Here is a 19041-nt window from a genome sequence, read left to right on the forward strand (position 1 = left end):
ACATGGTATGCACTCATTAATAAGTGTATATTAGCCCAAATGCTTGGATTACCCTAGATCCACAGAACACATGAAATTCAAGAAGGATGACCAAAATGCGAATGCTTCACTCCTTCTTTAAAAGTAGAACAAGAATAACCTTGGGAGGGATTAGGGAGGCAAAGTTTAGAACAGAGGCTGAAGGAATGCCCATTCAGAGCCTGCCTCACGTGTGGCCCATATGTATACAGCCACCAAACTAGACAAGATGGATGAAGCAAAGAAGTGCAGGCTGACAGGAACCGGATGTAGATCTCTCCTGAGAGACACAGCCAGAATATGGGAAATACATAGGTGAATGCCAGCAACAAACCACCGAACTGAGAACAGGACCACTGTTGAAGGAATCAGAGAAAGGACTGAAAGAGCTTGAAGGGTCTTGAGACCCCATATAAACAACAATGCCAACCAACCAGAGCTTGCTGGGATTAAGTCACTACCCAAAGTCTATACATGGATTGACCCTGGGCTCCAACTGCATAGGAACAATGAATAGCCTAGAAGAGCACCAGTGAAAGGGGAAGCCCTTGGTCCTGCCAAGACTGAACCCCCAGTGAATATGATTGTTGGGGGGAGGGCAGTAATGGGGAGAGGGTGGGGAGGGGAACACCGATAGAGAAGAGGAGGGGGAGAGGTTGGGGGATGTTGGCCTGGAAACCCGGAAAGGGAGTAACAATTGAAATGTAACTAAGAAGTACCCAAGTGAATAAAAACGGAGGAAAAAAGAAAGAGAATCTTTGGAAATTCAAAAAATCATCAGATCCTACTACAAAAGTCTACAGTCAATGAAACTGGAGAAAATGGACAATTTTCTAGACAAATACCAGGTATGGAAATTAAATCAGGAACAGATAAACCATCTAAACAACCCCATAACTCTAAAAGAAATACAAAGAATTATTAAAATCTCCCAACCAAATAGAAGACCCAGGACCAAATGTGTTATTGCAAAATTCTATTAGACCTTCATTGAAGATATCATATCAATACTGTCCAAACTATTCCACAGCCTAGAAACAGACACAGCACTAGAAAATTCTTTCTCTGAAGCCACAATTACTCTTATACCTAAAGCACACAAAGATCGAGGACTTCAGACCAATTCCGCTTATGAATATCAAAACAAAATTACTCAATAAAATTCTTACAAACCTAATCCCAGAACACTCAAGATAACCATCCATCATGATGAATTAGGCTTCATCCCAGGGATGCAGGCATGGCTCAATATGTGGAAATCCAAAAATGTAATCCTCTATATAAACAAACTCAAACATTAAAACCATATGATTGTTTCATTAGATGCTGAGAAAGCACTTGACAAATTTCAACACCCCTTCATGATAAAAGTCCTGGAAAGAACAGGAATTCAAGGCCCATACCTAAACACAGTAAAAGCCATATACAACAAACCAGGAGCTAACATTAAACTAAATGGAGAGAAACTTGAAGCAATCCCACTAAAATCAGGGCTAGACAAGGATGCCCACTCTCTCCCTACTTATTCAATATAGTTCTGGAAATCCTAGCCAGAGCAATCAGACAAGGAAAAAAGGTCAAAGGGATACAAACTAGGGAAAAGACACCCTTCACCATAGTCCCAAATACTATAAAATACCTCAATGTGACTTTAACCAAGCAAGTGAAAGATCTGTATGACAAGAACTTCAAGTCTTTGAAGAAAGAAGTTGAAGATCTCAGAAAATGGAAATATGTTCCATGCTCATAGGTTGGCAGGATTAATATAGTAAAAATGGCTATTTTGCCAAAAGCAATCTACAGAGTCAATGCAACCCCCATTAAAATTCCAACTCAATTCTTCATAGGCTTTGAAAGAGCAATTGGCAAATTTATTTGGAATAACAAAAAAAAAAAAAAAAAAAAAAAAAAAAAAAAAAAACAGGATAGGGAAAGCTATCCTCAACCATAAAAGAACTTCTGGGGGAATCACCATCCCTGACCACAAGCAACATTACACAGCAATAGTGATGAAATCTGTATAGTGTTGGTACAGAGACAGGCATATTGATCAGTAGAACAATATTGAAGACCCAGAAATGAGCCCACATATCTATGGTAACTTGATCTTTGACAAAAGAGCTTAAAACCATCCAATGGAAAAAAGATAGCATTTTCAACAAATGGTGCTGATTCAACTGAAAGTCAACATTTAGAAGAATGCAAATTTATCCATTCTTATTGTCCTAGACATAGCTTAAGCCCAAGTGGATCAAGGACCTCCACATCAAATGAGGTTCACTCAAACTAAAGAAAAACTGGGGAAGAGCCTCCAATACATGGGCAGTGGGGAAATTTTCCTGAACAAAACCCCAATGGCTTATGCTCTAAGTTCAAGAGTCGACAAATGGGACCTCTTAAAACTGCAAAGCTTCTGTAAGGCAAAGGACACTGACATTAGAACAAAGTGGCAAATAACAGATTGGGAAAAGATCTTTACCAATCATACATCCAAAAGAGGGCTAATATCCAAAATATATGAAGAACTCAAGAAGTTATACTCCAGAAAGCCAAATAACCATAATAAAATGGGGTAAAGAGCTAAACAAAAAACTCTCAGCTGAGGAATATCTAATGGCCAAGAAGCACCTAAAGAAATGTTCAATATCCTTAGTTATCAGGGAAATGTAAATCAAAACAACCCTGAGATTCCACCTCACACCAGTCAGAATGGCTAAGATAAAATATCAGGCAACAGCAGATGCTGGCAGGATGTGGAGAAAGAGGAACACTCCTCCATTGTTGGTGGGATTGCAAACTGGTACAACCACTCTGGAAATCAATCTGTAGGTTCCTCAGAAATTTGGACATTCTACTACCTAAGGACAGAGCTATTCGTCTCCTGGGCATATACCCAAATGATGCATCAACATACAACAAAAAACATGCTCCACTATGTACACAGCAGCTTTATTTATAATAGCCAGAAGCTGGAAAGAACCCAGATGCCCTTCAACAGAGGAATGGATTTAAAAAAATGAGGTGCACCTATACAGTGGATTACTACTCAGCTATCAAAACAATGACTTCATGAAATTCCTAGGCAAATGAATTGAACTAGAAAATATCATTTTGCATGAGATAACACAATCATAGAAAAGCACATATGGTATATACTTCCTGATAAGTGCATGTTAGCCCAAAAGTTAGAATTATCCTAAATGTAATTCACAGAGCACATGAAGCTCAAGAAGAAGGATGACTAAAATATGGATGCTCCACTCCTTAAATGGAGGAACAAAAATATCCATAGGAGGGGATATAGAGGAAACATTTAGAGCAGAGAATTTTAAGGAAAAGCCATTCAGAGCCTGCCCCACATATGGCCCATGAATATACCGTGACCAAAACTAGATAAAATTGATGAAGCTAAGACTTTCATATCGACAGGAACCCTATATAGATCGCTTCTGGGAGACACAGCCAGAACATGTCAAATGCAGATGCAAATGTTAACAGTGAAAGACCCCCGGAGCAGAGAGACCCTCACTCAAGTCTCGGGATGATGCGACCCCCCAAGAACTCACGTGAGACCATCCTTGCTGATAGGACCCAGTGCACTGGGGTCGAGACTCATATCCCACGCAGGGGCAGTGGAGTTCGACCCCGAGAGGCTGGGAGAAAGGGTATTTAAAGGGAGAAACCACAACCCAAGGGGGCAGTGGTGGTGTCATTGGAAAATCACAAGAATACCAGTGAAAAATCACAAGGAGAAACTCCCTGCTTCTCAAGATTTTTCTCTAAGATTTTAATCTAACTTTATGGTCAGCTAGTAGAGGTAGAGGGCAGGGTCTGGAATTTGAGGTATTAAGGGCTTTTTTTAAACTTCTGACTTCTTAGCTGCATTTTTTATTCTTTCAACAGCAAACCACTGAACTGAAAACAGGACCCATGTTGGAGGAATTAGAGAAAGGATTGAAAGAGTTGAAGGGACTATAAAACCTATCAGAAAAACAATGCCAACCAACCAGAGTTTCTAGGGACTAAACCACTACCCAAAGACTATACATGGACTTCAATTGCATATGTAGCAGAGGATGGCCTTGTTGGGCACCAATGGAATAGGGAATCCCTTGGTCCTGCCAAGGTTGGACCCCCCCATTGTAAGATAATGTGGGGGTGTGGTAAAAGTGAATGAATTGGGAGGAGCACACCCTTATAGAAGAAAAGAAGGGGGAGGTTATATGGGGCTTATGGACAGGAAAATGGGAAAGGGAGTAACATTTAAAATGTAAGTAAAGAAATATCCAATAAAAGACAAGAATCAGTAGACAAGATAAAGCATCAGATAGTCTGATCTCAGTCTTATTAACCTGCATAATCACTGTTTATATATGAATATTCTCAGCTGTTTTTTATGAAAATAACTACATGTAGGGAAGATAAGACGTTGTACTTTTAGGAATTTATTATTGTAAGTGACTCTCTTAGTTGCCTAATGATGGCTTTTCAGGGTATGATGACAGTGGAAACTAAAAAATCATCTAGCAACATCTCTGCAGTCTGAGGGTAATTTCTTTCCCAAAACCACCTACAAATCAGATAGACACTCCCACCAACACTAGCAGAAGCATAGAAAGTGGGGGTCTCTTATTGTGTACTAATAGATATAGGGCTGGAACTCTCGAAAATTGTAATTTCTCTCAGTGTATGGGAGGATACACTTGGGCCTGGGTTCATGGAAACTTTCTTTCCCAGGCAGACTACAGAATATTCCAAGACTGGTTGATGGCAATTTGACCTTGAGAAGCAGAAACCAGAGGCACAGATGTATAGAGGCAGAATATAGAAGAGGCTGTGACAGCCTACCACAGTAGAGGTGCATCGGACACAGGTACTAAATTTATATCATTTCCAACTCTCCCCTCCAACATCTAGCACACTTGTTCTCTGAACTCTCATATTTATAACTGTTTCTCCTTTTTCTTCTTAAATTATTATTGCTACACAGATGCACATACACATGCAAACACAAATATAAACATACGTGTATCCTACTGACTCCACTTAGTGTTGATTATATGTACATGTGCTTAGGGCCAACCACTTGGGATTGTATAACCTGGGGAAGGGACTGTCTAGAAATATACTGAATTCTCACTCTCTTAGCCAGCACTGACTGTCTTTAGCTTTTTATATGGGAGAAGGGCTTTGAATCAGATTTATGATGGATTTTCTTTTAACACTCTTTTGTATTTCTTCATATTGATTGCACTCTATGTATACTGAGTTACCTCTGTATGTAACCCATGTTTTAACACCAAATGTACCAAGCATCTTTAGATCAGATGAATGAAAAAAATCAGATAAAGAATATAAAATTGCTCCTAGGTTTAGTGGAAGAGAAAGTTTAGTGTAGATCAAAGGAAGCATACCTAGAGGCAGGAGCATTAAGAGAATCTAGAGTTGACATGACCAGAAAGAACCAGAATATATGAAGAGGGAAGTTGGACTAGCCAGACCAAGAGGCCAAAATGTTTACTTAAAGGGTAAATAAAAACATGGTTGGATCCATAATGCTGGATTATATAGATGCCAGAGAGCTGGGGGAAGGTAAACACAGTCCAATATTTAGGATGGAGTGTTTAGGGTAGGGAGTGGGATGTGTCAGCCAAGAAGGCCTTCTAACAGGTAAAGAATGGGATATGCTTGGCAGCCAGTGTCTTCTTTGATATGTTAATGGATATCTAAATTAGCTATTTTCCCCTTGTTTTAGACCTAACAAATATACTTTACTGTGTTGTCCGCATGATTCTAAAACTGAAAAATACAGAAGAGTATGTATATGTGTATATATGTATGTATGTATGTATGTAAGTATTTATAGTGAAAAAATAAACATTAGAATGAGAATATAATTTGTATTTGAAAGTTAGTCAGACAGCTAACAGCCCTAATTATATGAGGTTCTTTTATGTTGAAAGAATGTGAAAATTTTCTCCAAATTTAGTAGTGTCACCTACTAAATAAAAAAGTAATAAATATCAAACATATTCTATGAAAGTTTGAATAGAGATCACGATTTTATAAGGAAATTATTTATGACATGTACACACCATTATAAACACTGTACATTTCATAGTTTTATTTTTGTCTTAGGTCACTATTCTTATGAGGAGCACCACAACAAAAACAATCTAGGGAGGAAAGGGTTTAAGCACCTTATACTTCCACATCCATAGCCCATCACTGAAGAAAGTCAGAACAGAAAATCAAGCAATCCAGGACAGGAATCTGAAGGCAGCACCTGATGCAGAGGTCACTGAGTATTACTGCTTAGTAGCTTGCTCACATGGCCTGCTGTCTTACAAAACTCAGGACCACAAGCTTAGGAATGGCCTAACTGGGGCATTCCCACATCATTTACTAATTAAGAAAATGCTCTACAGGCTTGCATACATACCAATCTTGTAAAGGTATCTAATCAGTGTTCCCTAATCTCAGATGACTCTATTGTATGTCAAGTTAGCATAAATTTAGTAAGCATACTTTTTTTTCCAAGAAAACTGCAGACCATTGCTAGAGATGTCTAGAGATAAAGAACCATATGAGAGTTGGAATCTCATTGAGCAGCAAGCCCAAGAGTATTTTCTTTACACATAGAGAACTATGGAAGAAATTCTGACCCTGCTAACAATCATAGTTTGCACCACTGTTAGCCTCTACAGGTATGAAATCTGTCTCAGACCAACTGCCACTGAACCTGACAGAAACACCAGCCTCTACACTGAATGCTTCATAAATCAGGACAATAGCAACAGTTTTGGCTTCTGTTGATACCACTGCACACTGTTATTGAACAGTGTGTCACTGTTGTTCTCACAGGACTTGCAGTATAAAGTGTCCATTTGTTCCAGAGACTAAACCCAGCAAACTGAAGACTGTTTCAGCACAATGTCCCTGGTAGAGTCTGGAATTATAAATATGCAAACACTACTGTTACAGGTGTATGGAAATCATCTCAGTTTGATGTTGCTGTAAAATAATAATTTAAAAAAAGGCTGTTCTTTTTCCAGCAATAGTTCTGGCACCAGAGTGTCCCAAGATAACTGGTAGATATCTTCAACTCTGTCAGCAAACCCTCTCACCTGCTTTGCTCTTTCCTATATCACACTGCCTAAGGTCTCTCTCTGAGCCTGGCAACAATCTATCTATCCATCTAGTTCCCAAGGCAAGTCGCCAACATGCCAGAAATATATATCCCAATTCTGTTGCAGTTTAGTGTCTCTGACTGCTACATACTCTCTTAAACTTAAATCAGTACAGGAAAGAACACACAACACAATAACCTCTGATCCAATTGATAAGACATAACTGCCCACATAAACATAAAAGTTCTGTACAGATCTATCCCTTAAAAATATTCGTAACAACCTGTAAATGGGCAGAGAGAAATCTTAACATCAGCTTCTATGTTCTCTCTGCGGCTTCCTCCGCCTCCCTTCCAGTTGCCTCCTCTCTCTGAGAGTCTTCTCCCACCCATCCTTCCTTCTCATCCAATGACAGGCCTCATTCTATCTTGTACTTGCCTACACCAGTGTGATGACATCATCCTGCACTTTGATACATATGACTGTCAGAGCCTCCTGGGTCACCTGCAGTGTTTTACCCCCCTCCTCAGACTCTTCGGGTCCCTTGCAGGGTTTGACCCATGCTGAGCCCTGCTGTTGCACTTGGAAGCCTTTTTTTCCTAACAAAGGAACAGCCTAGCCCAGACACACCTGGGTGATGGTCAATTGTTACTGCCTTTTGTTTTTTCCCAGCCTTTTGTTTTGGGGATTTAGGCTGGTCTTCCTGGATTTCTCCCCAGTAAATTTGGTCACAAATTCGCTCTTTTGTTACCAAAGCCTTAAGGCAGGGTTTCCCACTGTGCTTCCTAGATTTTTCCACCTTGTCAACTTGGGGTATATATTCGGTGACTAAAGCTACATAATTGCCTTTTCTTGCTTAACAGGAATAACCCCCGTATTTCTGTGTCTTTTTTAATCCCGCAGACTTATGCCTGGTTATCGGTGCTATGTTGGTATGGGCATCGACATATGATGCCTGTGACAAAGTCACAAGTATCACTGTGAAATATTAGGAAATGAAATAGAAAATATGATAGTTAAAACCAAATTTAAAATGCTATAATTCTTACTATCAAGATCCTAGGGACATGGGAAACAAACATGGCTAAAATAGAAGCTCACAATGCATTGCTGCACTGTCTCACCTGGTATTCAGTGTATCAGCACCCATGGCAGGAGAGCAGCTTACCCTGCCTCTTAGAACTGGCTACAGGCTTTAAAGATCTTTGAGCATCCTGGGCCTTTGCCGAATGATTCAACATGCAAAGCAGCTCATTAAACCTCATAATCAGAGGGAATGAGAGAGAGGCAGAGAGAAAGGGGGAGAATGAGAGAAAAATAACAAGTTGTTGGGATTCATAGAGTCAAAGTGTGTCTCTGTACATTCTGTTGTTAATTATGTACAGGCAGATAGCTAAATGCTTCTGACAGGACCCTTGTATTGTCATGTCTATGGCACATTACTAGGTTCTCTATTTCTAAATATTTATACTTCTCTACTTTCCTAAGGCTATAACAAAGATTGAACAATAGCCCTACAAAAAGTGGAAGGTGGAACTTTGCAACAGAGAGGGGGATGCTAGAAGATGAGACATGTGGTAGATTCAGCCAGTGAACATAGAGGTGAACCAAATGAACAGGTGAAGCAAAGCCACACACACTTAGAGCTGGCCATATAGCAAGACTTAGTGTGAGGACTAGTCAATTTAGAGTAGCTGAGAGATTGCGCAGGAAAAGGTCTAAGCTTCAAAATATTAAAAAGTCTCTACATCCATAATTACATTGCTGGTGGATCAAAGACATTCTCACTATAAGAGGAAAAGGAAATGGAAATGGGTAAACTTAGTGGATGTGGTAAAATATCTGATATACTTGAAAGACATTCTGTTGTGTTAATTGTTGCAGGAGGAATAAAAAAATAATACTGTGGCATTATTCTCCATTTTGTTGCATAGATTTTATACCAAAAGACAAAAGAGGAAGTAAACACATTATTTTTTACTGTTAGCATGCCAGCTCTCAGAAGGGGGAACTGTGTATGCCAGGGCTATGGATGGTGTACACAGCTGTTGAAACCATCAAGGAGGTTTGTGTAGGAGGCTGAAGCACTGTGGGAGGAGTATCATAATACTGCTCACAGTAATAAACAGCCAGGTCTTCTGCCTGCACACTGCTGATGGTCAGAGTGAAATCTGTCCCAGATCCACTGCCTATGAAGCGATCAGGGACCCCAGATTCCCTAGTGGATGCCCAGGAGATCAGCAGTTTAGGAGACTGCCCTGGTTTCTGCTGGTACCAGGCCAAGTAGTTCTTTTTGTTTTCACTGTATAAAAGACTCTGACTGGACTTGCAGCTCATAGTGACCTTCTCCCCTGCTGACACAGCCTGGGAGGATGGAGTCTGGGTCATCACAATGTCCCCACAGGTACCTGCAATAATGAATAGGCAGTGAAAATGCATACATACACAAAATTGATTAGAATAATGGTAGACATTTGTCATTTAAATGTCTTTACAATGTCAAAATGTCACAATATTAGTATATAATAAATATTACACACTGGCAAATAATGTAAATTTCTTACTACAAAGTTGAAAGTTTGAAAAGATTTTAATACTTTAAATTTCTTACCAGATACCCAGAGCAGCAGGGACATGAGGACCTGTGTCTGTGATTCCATCTTGCTCCTCCTGCCTGTTTGATACAGTTTAGTCACAATAAAAAGACCTGGTTTATAAATTCTGAGCAGCTGGACTGGGCTGGAGGAAGCCATGCAAAGCAGACAGGAAATATAAAGCAGATGCCAGTCCAATGTGGGTGTGAGTGCTGGTGTCAATCAACAAGCAAAATGTCTTCAGAGAGAGCATAAGAAAACACTGAAAGTGACTGACTTCCTCATCCCCAACAGAAATCTACTACAGGATCTAATAGGTTTGGGTTAAAAATCCAAGGCATATTTAGAAATTTCAGGAGACCTATCTCAGACTGCCCATTCTAGAGAACATGATAATATATGCTAACTAAACCACAAGAGTACAAGAAAGAAACAAAGTAAAAATAAGTCCCATAAAATATAGTAATGGTAAGGATGAAAGTAAAAAAAAATTGAAGATAATTCGTTCATTGTCTCCCATCTCCATATCCATCCCTATCATGAGAAAATGAACAGTAACTCAAACATTTGGATCACAACTTCTGAGCTAAACACGGAAAAAGAGATGCAAGTAGAAAACCAAATTATCTCTGTGGAAATCCTGCAAGCCACTCGCTTAAGCCTAGGATCAGGGAAGCTTTAAGTTCAAAGTAAAGGCAAATAAAACAGAAACTAGCAATCATATTTCCCACAACTTCAGTGACCTTAAAGAGGGTTTTCAGTTCAGAGAAATGGCAAAAAATAAAACAAGCTAGGTGTCCGGCTCATCATGCCTGGATACCAACAATACCGAAAGGTTTTATTCCATAAAGGCAAATTCTCGAGAAGTCTAGAAATTAGCAGGACTAAAAGTGCCTAAATATGATCTTGCTCACTCTTCTAAAATTCTCCAGAAGGGAACAGAACCATCCTAAATCAAGTAATGATTTTACAGAGACCAGAAGTCCACAATATCAGACATTGTTCACATCTAAAGGAAAAAATGTTTCAGTGTGAAGGAAAATCAATAGCAGTAACAGACATGAAAGAACCACCTGAATTCAGGTTAGTGAATTATGATAGTCTGTGAGATGAATTATAAATACAGCTTTATAGGTAAAGTAAAAGAAACAGAAAAGGAAGCTAAGTACCATGATAAAGAGTGAGATTCATATCTGTATCCAAGAATTGGAGACAGAGAAACAGGAGATCCTTAAGATTAAAGCCTGGCTTGAGTAAATATATTCTAGGCCAGGCTAATCTATATACTTGCTTACGAGATTAGAGGTGGAATTATGTTTGTGCCATTCTATTCTTTAGGGTTAGTTGAAGTTTGATTACTTTCTTGCTTGTTCTTTAATGAGGTTTTCCTCCGTGTGTTGGAGATTTTCATGGATTATTCTTTGTAATAGAATATCTTGCTTTTCCCATCTATGGTCATTGAGAGTTTTGCTGGATATAGAATCATGGGCAGGCATTTGTGTTCTCATAGGGTCTGATGATATCTGCCCAGGATCTTCTGGCTTTCATAGTCTCTGGTGAGAAGTCTGGTTTAATTCTGATAGGTCTGTCTTTATGTTACCTAACATTTTTCCCTTACTACTTTTAATATTCTTTCTTTGTTTTATGCATTTGGTATTTTGACTATTATGTGACAGAAGGAATTTCTTTTCTGTTCCAATCTATTTGGAGTTCTATAGGCTTCTTGTATGTTCATGGACATCTCTTTTTTTAGGTTAGGGAAGTTTTCTTCTATATTTTGTTGAAGATTATTGGCCCTTTAAGTTAAGAATCATGACTCTCTTCTATACCTATTATCCTTAGGTTGGGTCTTATTATTTTGTCCTAGATTTCCTGGATGTTTTGGGTTAGGGACTTTTTGCATTTTGCATTTTCTTTGACTGTTGTATCAATTTTTCTGTCATATCTTCTGTCCCTGAGATTCCCTCTTCTATCTCTTGTATTCTGTTGGTGATGCTTTCATCTATGAATCCCGACTTCTTTCCTAGGTTGTCTATCTCCAGGTTTGTCTTTGTTTGTGATTTCATCATTGTTATTTCCATTTTTATATTCTGAATAGTTTTGTTCATTTCCTTCTCCTGTTTGCTTATACTTTCCTGTGATTCTCCAAGGGATTTTTCAGTTTCCTCTTTTAGGGCTTCTACTGATTTACCTGTGTTGTTCTGCATTTCTCTAAGAGAGTTATTGGTGCCTTCCTTCTCTATCATCATCATGAGTTGTGATTTTAAATCTAATTCTTGCTTTCTTGTGCGTTCAGGTTTCCAGGGCTTGCTGTAGTAGGGGAACAGGATATTGATGATGCCAAATGGCCTTGGTTTCTGTTGCTAGGGTTCTTGCCCTTGACTCTCTGCACGTTGTATCCCTGGTGTTAGCTGGTCTTACTGTCTCAGATACTGACTTGACCCTCCTGTAATACAGTATGTCAAAACTACTGGGATACCAGCTCTCTCCCAGGGGCATGTGCATAGGGAGAGCTGGAGCACAGGGTCAGCTCTGGGCACAGACAGAAACCAGAAGGATCATATCCCGTACTGTTCCTCAGTTCCTGTGTTTTTAGGGCTGCACGCAGGTTCCTCTTGGGTCAGGAATGTGATCAGAAGTGGTGTCTCACCTATGCTCTCAGGATTGTCAGCACTTCTGTGACTCCAGATTTCTCCCAACAGGATCTGGGAACAGAGAGCTGTGGCATGGGGTCAGTTCAGGGTGCAGGCAGAAACCAGAAAGATCCTGTCCCAGACTTGTCCTTGGTTCCTGTGTCCTGAGGGCTCCAGGCCCATTCCTCTTGGGCCAGGAAAGTGAACAGAAATGGAGGTCTCACCTGTGTTCTCAGAATTCTCAGCCCTCTTGAGAATACAGATCTCTCCCAGCAGGATCTGGGTACTGAGAACTGTGGCATAAGATCAGCTCCCAGTGTAGGACTCAGATTTACTTTTGAAAATCATTAAGAGTTTGCAATTTTTCATTATGGATTGGTACCTTTTGTAGTCAAAAATTTTTTGACTAATTTTATAAACCAAATAACTGAGTGAGTCTCTATTTTTTTCTATACCCTTAAGCATGACAGAATTCTTTGAATATATTCTCGAAAACATATCTGGCAGAATCAGCATACAGAATGTCTTCCCTATAGAGATAACAGACAAATTGAGGAAATTGCTTAAAAATAATTTCTAAGGGTTGTTGCATAAAATGATGGCATATAGTTGGAATATTTTATATTCCCTGTGGAAGTACCTTGCACTGGTATCACTTTAGTGCAGTGCACTTTCAAGGCAGGTACTGAGAAAGCAATTCTTTCTCTATATTTCTCATGCAAGGGTATTAAAAAACAATCTTTGAAGTCAATTATTATTATAAGTCTTGGTAACAAAGATAGTAAAGGAAGCCCAAGCTGTAAAGGACTCATTGGTTAAATTACCTTATTAACTGCTTTTAAACCCATTGTCATCCTCCATTTACCTGATTTCTTTTTTTACAGCAAACAATGAAATTCCAAGAGTTGGTAAACTCTTCTATATATTGAGCATCCAGCTGCTCTTACACCAGTTGTCCTAGTGCCTGCAATTTTTCTTTTGTTACGGACCACTGCTCTCATCAGAGAGGCTGGTTTTATAACCATTTGGATGAGGTAAGGCTGTTGGTATATTAGCAGTGGCCTCCTTTATAAATTTGGAAACTCAATTCCTGTGATGTCCTGTTTTCTAGCCATGAGCACAGCTTTCAATGGTTCTCTAACACCTGTATCAATACCTTTCCTGGGAGCATCTACCATATCACCTCTAATTTCTTCATTTGCTGAATTTCAATTCATTTCTGGATTTGCATGAATATTAATTAAAGTATCCCATCATTGTAAAAGATCCTTTCCCCATAAATTAATTGGTATGTCAGTCAAATAAGCTCTCAACTTTCCTGTTTGCCCTTCTAATCTCACACAGGTAATCCATTAGACACATCGTCTTATTTGTGATAACGGAACACTTTCTATAAATTGTGTGTAAAATGTCTGAAGTCACCAATATGGATTCTAGTACATTTGGGAATATATACTAACTAACATCATCTCCTATATCCACCAAACCTCCTATGTCAACACCATTCATTTGTAGCATCAATTTGTGTCTCTGATCACTAACCATTTTTTGCCAGAACACAAGTTTTCCAGTACTTCCAAAAGCCAGTATCCTTTCTACTGAATCAACCTTGCCCTTAATGTAAGGAAACAACAACAGTTGAGAAATTTTATCCCCTTCATCAATTTGTATCTCCTCTTTCACATATCGCATAATTTTTATTTCCTACTTGCTATCCATACCTACTATACCTGCATACACAATAAATTATTGAAAAGTTAATCAACTTCTTACCAATATTATTCCCATTTTCCCTGAAGGTAAGGGACCATGTACACCATTGGTCAACTTGTAACATTCAACTTTTGGGAATAATGAAACGGAGTATCTATAGCCAGATGCTAAGCTTCACTTCTTTCTGTAACATGTATAACATGAGAAATACCTAATTCTATTTTCTTGCCTATTTGGTACCTCCTGACTGATCAAGGAAAAACCACTGATATTGTTTGCTGCACAGTCTCAAGTTGACAGGCTCTTCTCTTTGTTTCCTTTAGTAACATTTAATTCCCTTGCTAAATTCTGTTTTGCTAAATTTTGTAGCACCATGCTTCCACCATTTAATTGCTCAATCATTGTAATTGCTGTCCAGCTTCTAGGACAGCTGACACCAATCCCTTGCAATCTTGTGAGATACCCTATCCTGTGTAGACCACAGGATTTAGAATGTCTTTGACAATGTATGAATATTAGCTATATTTCTTTCAGTTGCCAGGTCAATTCATTATAACCTTGCCCACAATTGCTAGAAGGTTTATGCTGTACAAGGACTGGGAAGGCTGACGATGCCAGTGTAAACCAAAGCCAATTCTCTGGTGGTGTGCTTGGCTGCATATTAACCTGTTGTACCCATACCATTCCCTGTTCTTTCCAGCCCCTAGATGCAGTGCAGGTGGCAGTTGACTTTTCAGCCTAGTTTACTTCAGGCTTTCATCATGTGGTACATTCCTGGTCTCATTAACCAAGCATGAATTTTTTTTTACCTCCCACTTGTCCTTTTTTATTTTCCAAGAACTTCCATATGCAAACTCTCTGAACGCAGAGACAATTCTGCACTCTTCTATAGAAAAGAAATTGTCAGCTTTCTTCTTAAACTTTTTCAAAATAGTTTGCATTAAAACTGTAAAGCAAAACCAAGAAAAAACTCTTCTGGTAGCAAGGCAGGATACCATCCAGTGGCAGTAGATGCCATTTTGCCAATCTCCATAAGCAACATTGTTAATGCCTCATAAGTTACCTTTTCCTCTACATTAGAAGCAAATTACTCATTGGCACTGACACATGTTGTGCACCAGAGATAAGCTTTTTTTCTCACCTTACATTTAATGATGGTTCTTTTTCATTAGATATTTTATTTCTTTACCTTTCAAATGTTATCCTTCTCACCTCTGCTTCTATGAGGAAGCCACAGAATCCTGCCTCCCTCCCCTGGCATTCTCCTACTTCGGGCATCGAGCCTTCAAAGAAACAAAGGCCTCTCCTATCACTGACACCTGAAAAAGGTCAGCCTCTGGTACATACGCAGTTAGAGCCATGGCTCCCTCCCTGTGTACTCTTTAGTTGGTGGCTTAGTCTTTGGGAGCTCTGGGGTTTCTGATTGGTTGATATGGTTGTTCTTGCTATGGGTTTGCAAGCTCATTCAGCTCCTTCAATCCTTTCTCTAACTCCTCCATTGAGGAACTATGCTCAGTCAAATGGTTAGCTGTGAGCATCCGCCTCTGTATTTGTCAAGTTCTGGCAGAGCCTCTGAGAAGACCGCTATAACAGACTCCTGTCATTAAGCAGTTCGTGGCATATACAAGAGTGTCTGGGTTTGGTGGAGAAAGAGGAATACTCTTCCCTGGTTGTTGGAATTGAAATCTCGTACAAAAACTCAGGAAATCAGGCTGGTAGTTACTCAGAAAATTACTACCTGAGGACCCAGCTATACCACTCTTGGGCATAAACCCAAAAGATGCTCCAACATATAACAAGGACACATGCTCCACTATGTACATAGCAGCCTTATTTATAATAACCAGAAGCTGGAAAGAATCCAGATGCTTTTCAATAGAGGAATGGATACAGAAAATGTGGTACATCTAAAAAATGGTGTAATACTTGGCTTTCAAATCAATGACTTCATGAAATTCTTAGGCAAATAGATGGAACTAGACAATATCATCTTGCCTGAGGTATCCAAATCTGTCCCGCGCGCGACTTTCCGCCGGCAAGAAGCACGCAAGACATAGAAATTCTTGCTATGAGTGATACTTTATTCCTATCTCATGGAGAAGCCCCGCGCGCCGGCCAGGCGCGCCTATTTAACCCTCAGGCACGCATCCACACCTGATTGGTTGCTTACTCATGATCTCATCAGGCACGCCCCGGAATGGGCAAAGACCTGGCAGGAAGGCACTCTTGCACATGCGCACAGTTAACTACCTGAAAGGGGGGGCCGGCTGGCGCGGCGAAGGTTGGAGCCATCTTGCAATGGCGGACTCTATCCTGACCTACCACGTGGGCGCAGTGGAAGACAGCGCCAACTAGTGGTGGCGAACATATTGCGGCCCTCTACACAAATCCAATACATCATACATACTCACTGATAAGTGGATATTATACCAAAACTTGAAATTATGCAAGATACAATCCATAGACCACATAAAGGTCAAGAAGAAGGATGACCAAAGTATGAATGCCTCACTCCTTCTAAAAGGGGAACAAAATATTCATCGGAGGAGATATGGAGACAAAGTCTGGAGCAAAGACTGAAGGAATGGCCATTCAGAGTCTCCCCCCCCTGGACAAAGCCAAAAAGTGCATGCTGACAGGAGCATGATACAGCTGTCTACTGAGAGGCTCAGCCAGAGCATGTCAAATACAGAGGCTAATGCTAGCGTCAAACCACTGATTTGAGAATGGGGTCCCCATTGGATGGGTTAGAAAAAGGATTGAAGAAGCTGAGTGGCTTTCAACCCCATAAAGAAAACAATACCAACCAACCACAGCTCACAGGGACTAAACGACTAATTAAAGACTACACATGGACAGACCCCTGGCTGTAGCTCTATATGCAGCAAAGGATGGCATTGTTGGGCACCAGTTAGAAGAGAAGCCTTTGTTCTTGCTAAGGCTAGACCACCCACTATACGGGAATATCAGGGCAGGGAGTTGGGAAGGGGTAGGTGGTTGGGGAGGGGTAACTCCCTCATAGAAGATAGAAGAAAGGGGGTGAGATGGGGGCTTATGGACAGGAAACTGTGAAAGGGAATAACATTTGAAATGTAAATAAAAAATACAATAAAAGCAAATCCACTTTCATGTTTCACAAATGATAATTTGTCTCAAAAGTGAATAGCAAGAAAAGGTAAATTTTCAATTAATATTTAATTAATACATGTTTGAGGTTGATTAACATATTGTTTTTATTGAAGTAAAAAATATTTCTCTCAACCTATCCCAAAACCTTTACTTATTATAAGACAAAAAACAAACTCAATTTTCATGACACAAAGTCTTGTTTATCATTGGTATAGTATAGGAATAGTATAGGAATCACAGTCTCCTTGTTTGGAAAGTAGATGAGAAATCAGCAGAGGCAGGTGAAATAGGAATAAGAAGCATAGATCAGACACATTGGTTATAAAGTTAAACCTCATGGTTTCTCTAATATTTGCATCCTAGATTTTATAGGCTTAAAACTCTGTGTATCTGAATGTGTAAGTGTGGGTGAATGTGAGTGGGCAAATATGTATGAGCGTGAGTGTGCACCTGTATATATCGCATGAAAATACATGGAAGCCTAGGGGTTGGAAGGACATTATTTGGAGGGAAAGTGTGTGTCATAAAAAGAAACAAGGGAAAAATGAAGATTGTCAAATTGTATGATATAATATTTATATTTTTATGGAAATCAAAAATGCATGTACAAACAAATAAAGTTAGCCAAAAAGAGAAATGGAGGCAAATTGCCAAGTGTTTCAAGGTTAAGGAAGATTTCCCATAGCTGAGAAAAGCAAAAACCAGATTTTCTTTTGTATACTCCAGTGAGAATATAGGCTGCCAGGTTCTTAATTTAGCCAATGGAGATTCATGTTATAATTTCTTATTCCAGAATATAAAATAATAAATTTGTCATGTTCAATGTGCAGAATTTAATTAAATTTAAACAAACAAATATCTTTTCTTTCTTTTGCCATAAAGATCTTCCAATTCAAAAATGTCTTCTGTTCATAAATTTTCAACCAAACGTTGTATCAGTTAGACAGGCATAGCAGCTCCCAGGCAGAAGTGGGCAGTGTGCAGACCAGGGCTGTGTGTGCTACAGGCATCTGGTGAGGCTCTCAAGGAGGTTTGTGTAGGAGGCTGAAGCACTATGAGAGGAGTATCATAATGCTGCTTACAGTAATAAACTGCCAGGTCTTTAGCCTGTGCACTGCTGATGGTAATCCCAGACACACTGCCTATGAAGTAACCACGGACCCCAGTGTACCAATTGAATGCCCAAGATATAAGCAGTTTAGGAGACTGCCCTGGTTTCTGTTGGTTCCAGGATATATAACTACCCATATTCTGACTGCCTGTGCAGCTCATGGTGACCGAGTCTCCTCCCAATGTGGACATGGATTTGGGAGACTGGATCATCACAGTGCGCCCATTGGTATCTGAAATCAGAAATAGATAATGAGTATACACTTATACACAAATAGTTCCTGATACAAACACTGGAATCCAAAATGTCTTTTCTAATGGCATTATCTGCATACTATTGGCTTCCTGTAAGAAATAGATACTTCTCTACAAATGAATCACTTTTAAGAAATTATAATACTTTTAAATATCTCACCAGACAACCAGAGAAGTACAAATATGATGACCTGAGTCTGTGATTCCATCTTGATGCCCATGATGGTCTGATGCATTTCAGATCTCACTACAAAGTCCTGATTTATAAATCATAGGCAGCTGCTCTGGCCTCTATGGACTTATGCAAAGTGGTCATCAAATAATCAAGTAAATTACCTGGACAAAGGGTTGTGAGAGTATCCAGGTGAAATCAATAGCCAAAAATGCCATCAAAGACAGTAAGCAATTACTGGGAAACAAGTCAACACAGAAGCTCAAGAACCAATTTAGAGGATACTG

General features: G+C 39.5%; 1 protein-coding gene and 1 gene segment (V, D, J or C); both read right to left on the minus strand.

The window, feature by feature from the left end:
* Positions 1-9059: 9059 nt before the first annotated feature.
* Positions 9060-9907, minus strand: Igkv8-30l1 (immunoglobulin kappa chain variable 8-30 like 1). Its single transcript, XM_056985479.1, has 2 exons — positions 9760-9907; positions 9060-9556 (listed from the first exon to the last, which is right to left on the minus strand). Exons 1-2 carry the CDS (start codon positions 9899-9901, stop codon positions 9147-9149), a joined length of 552 nt encoding a protein of 183 aa, XP_056841459.1. The 5' UTR covers positions 9902-9907; the 3' UTR covers positions 9060-9146.
* Positions 9908-18156: 8249 nt separating this feature from the next.
* On the minus strand, positions 18157-18803 carry LOC134486885 (immunoglobulin kappa variable 3D-11-like). The segment is given in 2 exon segments: positions 18157-18560; positions 18743-18803. Coding segments are annotated over 2 exon segments (465 nt in total).
* Between the last annotated feature and the right edge of the window lie 238 nt (positions 18804-19041).

The sequence above is a fragment of the Rattus norvegicus genome, chromosome 4, assembly GCF_036323735.1.
Source record: "Rattus norvegicus strain BN/NHsdMcwi chromosome 4, GRCr8, whole genome shotgun sequence".
NCBI classification, from domain to species: Eukaryota; Metazoa; Chordata; class Mammalia; order Rodentia; family Muridae; genus Rattus; species Rattus norvegicus.